This window comes from Bison bison, unplaced genomic scaffold (genome assembly GCF_000754665.1).
Source record: "Bison bison bison isolate TAMUID 2011002044 unplaced genomic scaffold, Bison_UMD1.0 scf7180017845713, whole genome shotgun sequence".
NCBI lineage: Eukaryota > Metazoa > Chordata > Mammalia > Artiodactyla > Bovidae > Bison > Bison bison.
In genome coordinates, this window is record NW_011476286.1 from 1 (window position 1) to 4942 (window position 4942).

At 54.4% G+C, this 4942-nt stretch overlaps 1 protein-coding gene across 1 annotated transcript; it reads left to right on the forward strand.

Annotated features, from left to right (window-relative positions):
• Window positions 1–2225: 2225 nt before the first annotated feature.
• RPS9 (ribosomal protein S9) lies at window positions 2226–3559 on the forward strand (the record flags this gene model as incomplete). Its single annotated transcript, XM_010836888.1, has 2 exons — window positions 2226–2503; window positions 3312–3559. Coding segments are annotated over 2 exons (456 nt in total), but the record flags the coding sequence as incomplete, so codon positions are not given.
• Window positions 3560–4942: the final 1383 nt, after the last annotated feature.

Below are 4942 nucleotides of genomic sequence, written 5' to 3' on the forward strand. Positions count from 1 at the left end.
TTAGGATAAACTGTACACAACAGGAAGTTTGCTCACAGTATCTAAAATTTATTTTTAGTTACATCTAAAATTGGCCATTTTGTAGGTATTATCTTGATGCTGCTTTTGGTCTGACCCTAGGAAATTTTGATTCTAGTGAAAGTCAGAGGGGCTGGGCTAACTTGGGCAGCTGGCTTTTTATTTTCAATAGGAGTGGCTAGTCTGATTTTTCTCCCAAACTGTGATTAAGGATGGAAGTGCTCTTATACTTATGTTAAGCATGAGTGGTCATCCATAGTAGAGATTGAGAAAGGTTTGGAGAGGTGTTGTACTAACACAGACTCATCACTTTGATCTATCCCAGTTCCAAGGGTGTGAGAGGTTCTCATTTTTAACCTTTGTTAGTTGGGAAGCTCCTTTGACACTCATGAGAATTGAGGAATCTCCCTGGTGGATGTTGGTATTGGGTGGAACTCTGTCCCAGAGTTTGGGGGACAGACCTCAGCTTATTCTGGTCTCAGGGAAACTTGCTGGAGAGTTAATCACAGAGAAACTTAGGTGCTAAGCAGTCATGTGACAAAGAGATGGCACAGGGCAGGGTTGAGCAGGTAATCCAGGGATTACTTGGTTTTCCAGGGGGGAAGTTGCACGGGGAGGGCAACAGCAGGTAATCCACAGTGAGTGAAGCTAGATTTCTGGGATGGAGAGGAGGAGCCTGGGAGCTCTGAGGTGTTTGCCTTGCTTGAGGTCTAGCCTTTCCCACTAAGGTGTGACAAGAAGAGTTACTGGTTCATTTCACTCAGGCACTCACAGGTATCAACTCTCACCTCACACCAGCACAGGGTAAAGACCAAACTTGGGTCTCCTGCACTGCAAGCAGATTCTTTACCCTGTTGTGGTGTGAGGTGAGAGTTGATACCTGTGAGTGCCTGAGTGAAATGAACCAGTAAACTGTTTTTGTCATAAGACTCACTCCTTAGTGGGAGTTTGATCCCTGGGTCAGGAAGGTCCCCTGGAGTGGGAATGGCAACCCACTCCAGCCTATTCTTACCTGGAGAATGCTGTGGACAGAGGGGCCTGGCAGAGTTGGACACAGCTGAGTGACTAACACATCATATTAGAAACTAAGGCACTTAAATGCTTGCTTCATGCCATAGAGACAAGGGCCCCTTGGCCATTGAGGTGCCCACTGGCATACAGTTTTTTTTTTTTTTTTCCTCTTTATTTCTTGTTTTTGTCTTCTTTACAACTTTGTTTTTCCTCAAGATTGGCTTTAGCTATTCAGGGTCTTTTCTGGTTCCATAAAGATTTTAGGATTGCTTGTTCTTTTTCTGTGAAAAATGGCATTGGAATTTTTATAGGGATTGCCTGGAATCTGTATATTGCTATAGGTAGTATGGGCGTTTTTTTTTTAACTGCTGTTCCAGTCCATGAGCACTGAATTTCTTTCCGTTTGTGTCTAATTTCTTTGATTAGTGTTTTGCAGTTTTCATCGTGTAGGCTTCTCACTAAAATTTTTATGCAGTTGTGAATGGGAGAATATCCTTCACTTGTGTTCAGTATTCATTCAGTGCAAATTCGTACCTGGGGTGTTGGAAAAGGTATAGTATGTTTCTCCATTTAGATTCTCCTTGGCTCCTAGTCTGCTAGGAAGGCTGTCACAGAGTCAGCCAGCTTTCCTTCAGGCTTTGTCTAGGGGCAGGGGTGGGTGCTAATAAATGATAATCCTCTGTGATGATAGCCAGCCCCGGGAGTGCAAGCCAGCAGCGTCCCCGGAGCTCTCCTGACTGGCGCTTGGACGCCCACAGGCAAGGCCCCCTGGACCTGGAGTTTCTGGGTGCCAGGGAGAAGCTGATGCCCGCTGGTTTACTTTGCCAGGCACTGAGGTTATCCTCACCGTCGTTTTAGTAGAAAATGGATGACACGTACTCAACTCGAATGTGTGCCGCGTCTCTTCCAGGCCTAACAGATAGGTACTGATGCTGTTGAAGTGTCAGACGCGGGAGGTGGTTTGCGTGCGTTTGATTGGTAGGGCTTTTTGGACGCCAGCGTATTGGCTCGTAGCCCCTGGCTGTGTTACGGGAGGACTAGTGGAGGGGCAGCAGCGTGTAGACTTACTCTAAGAGCTCTGGAGGGCTCTCCCTTGTTCAGACAAGTTGTGGGTCGTCATCTGCCTCAGGGTAGTGAGGATTCTGGCAGTCACGGTGGCTCATGCAGTAGGGCGTTGAGTCCTGTATCAGAACTAGTTCTTCCTTCCTGCTGGGTCTCACCGCCGTGGTGTGGAGGTGCCGGATTTGAACTGGAAGGCTGAGACAGGCTTCTGTGCCCCCTCACCAGGTAATGCCCTGTTGCGGCGGCTCGTCCGTATCGGGGTGCTGGATGAGGGCAAGATGAAGCTGGATTACATCCTGGGCCTGAAGATTGAGGATTTCTTGGAGAGACGCCTGCAGACCCAGGTCTTCAAGCTGGGCCTGGCCAAGTCCATCCACCACGCCCGTGTGCTCATCCGCCAGCGCCACATCAGGTACCGCCTCGGGGCTCCCGGAGCCTCTCCCACCCTGCCCCTTGAAGGGACGCCCTCGCTGAGCCCCCTCCCTACCCCTGTCTTCTGTGCAGCCCTCGGAGGTGGTGAAGGTGTGAGCTCACCTTAAGGGGACAGATTGGTCCCTACAGACAGCTCATGGGGGAGCTGGGGGCAGCCTCACCCCCAGAGCCCTGCGCAAGGGTCACTGCGGCTGGAGCCGTACACCTTGCGCAGGCTCCAGCAGGCGTGCCGGGAGCTGGACAGGTAACAGCTCTTGGTGTCCCTTGGAGAGCCATCCCTGGAGCTCAGCTGACTTGGGTGGGTTGGGCCCGTGTGGTCACAGTGCACTCTCCGGGCAGCTACTGTGGTGAAGAGCAGGGGCCAGGTGGATCTTTGGGTGCTCAGTTTACCCTATGGAGATAGGGCCCTGGTCACAGGGGCCTGTGTAGTGAGCAGGTTCCTAGCCTCTCAGTAGCCCCCGTGACTCATGGGCAGGAGCCTCTCATGCTGCTTGTGTGAAATGAAACCGCCCCCGTCCTCTTGGGGTGCCACTTCAGAGACAGTGAGAGGAGCCCTGATGGAGACTAAAGCTCAGTGAGAGGCACACAGCTCAGAACTGTCTGGCACACTTCAGTGTTTGAGAAGCAGGCCTCAGTGTTAACGCGCTGCCACCCCCGAGTTCATTCTGGGCCTGAATTCCCCGGCCCTCCGTGAGAGGTGAGCGAGTGTCCAGGACACAGGGGCGCCCCTGAGGACCAGGAATGCCCTGCCGGCCTCGGCCCGGCCCTCAACTGCCGCTCCCCCCTAGGGTCCGCAAGCAGGTGGTGAACATCCCATCCTTCATCGTGCGCCTGGACTCCCAGAAGCACATCGACTTCTCCCTGCGCTCCCCCTACGGCGGGGGCCGCCCGGGCCGCGTGAAGAGGAAGAACGCCAAGAAGGGCCAGGGCGGGGCTGGAGCCGGCGACGACGAGGAGGAGGACTGAGCCCGGGCAGTGCCCTGGGCCGGCACAGCGGCCAGTGTGCCTCAGATAATAAAGCAGGATATCCACAGTGTGGAACTTGTCTTTACTGCTGTGTCTCTTCCCCGCTCTGACACACACCCTTCTGGAGCGGCAGTGGGGCCGCCGCTTTCTACTCGGGGGCCGGGAGAGCTTTGTTCCCGTCCATGGAGCCGTTGCTAGATGGTGGTCCTTGTTCCCCTTAGGCCTGGCTTTACCGTATCCTGACAGACACGTCTACACATCACTCCATCACACTTCAGGGGACCCACAGTACAGGCAAAGACAAAACTAGAGGGAGCTTCTCAGCCAGGACCTGCCCTGGTGGTCCCAGTGAACCTGCCTTGCACTGCTGTGATGCGGGTTCACGGTTAATCCCTGGTGGAGGAACTAAGCCAGTGCTTTCTAATGAACACCCAATGGCCAAAAGCAGTTCTGAGTGAGGGGGTTATTTTCCAGACAGGAAGGGGGAACCCTGCCGCCACCCCACCCCCCCCGCCCCGTGTTTGGGGGTTCTGAAGACTTCCTGGTCAGGAGGGAGGCAGGCTTCCCTTTTGTCTGTCAAGCTGTCCGGGACAGGAAGGGGCTTGTTCTCAGGAAATGAGAAATGAGGAATTGAGCAACCCCAACAGCTGCAGGCATGGGGCACCCAAGTCCTCTGGGGGCTTGGGGCTCTGCTGTCAGTTCAGTGGCCATTCTCCAGGTTACAGCTCAGGGTTTGCCAAGTCACTGTGAAGTGTGTAGTAGAGTGCTGGCAGCCTAGCCTACCTTTGGGAGGTCCTGGAGCTGCTGGTGTCAGGACTCCAGGCTGGCTGGGGTTGAACTGAGTGTCTGTGGGGGCAGCTCCTGGGGTCCCTGGAGGTGGAGTCGGGGTCGTCCTGGGCTAGTGCAAGGCAAGAGCGGCATACACGTTGGGCTCTGCTGGGGACTCTCCTGACTGCCAGTTGGAGGGCGCAGTCACCCCCTGTCTGCTAGTTGAGTGGTCCAGTTCAGCATAGGTCACATCCTGGGGGGCTTCAGATGTGGCAGCCTTTGGAGGGTGTAGAAAGAGGTCAGGGGTGTGAGATGGGGAAAGCCTGGGGGCCTGGGAGGTAAGGATGCACTCCTTGAGGGTCTTAGTCGTTAGGGCTTTGCTAGTGAGGGGTGAGGGGTGGTCTCTGAACCATGCCTCCTTCAGTTCCGTAGCTTCGACCCTCAGGAAGGAGGGAAGTGGAGCAAGTTGAAATCCTGTAATGGATCGCTAAGTTTGATGCTGGGAGAGGACGGGGCTGGAGATGGGAATTGGGTGCGGCTGTCCTCACTGAGGGACAGTCAGGCCCCACTGCACCCTTCAGGAAAGAGGGGGTCACCAGAGCGGCCACGGGAGGTGGTCCTCACTGCAGCGAACAGATGAGGTTCACCTGCCTGGGGAAAGATGGCTGAGGGCTGAGCAAGGATC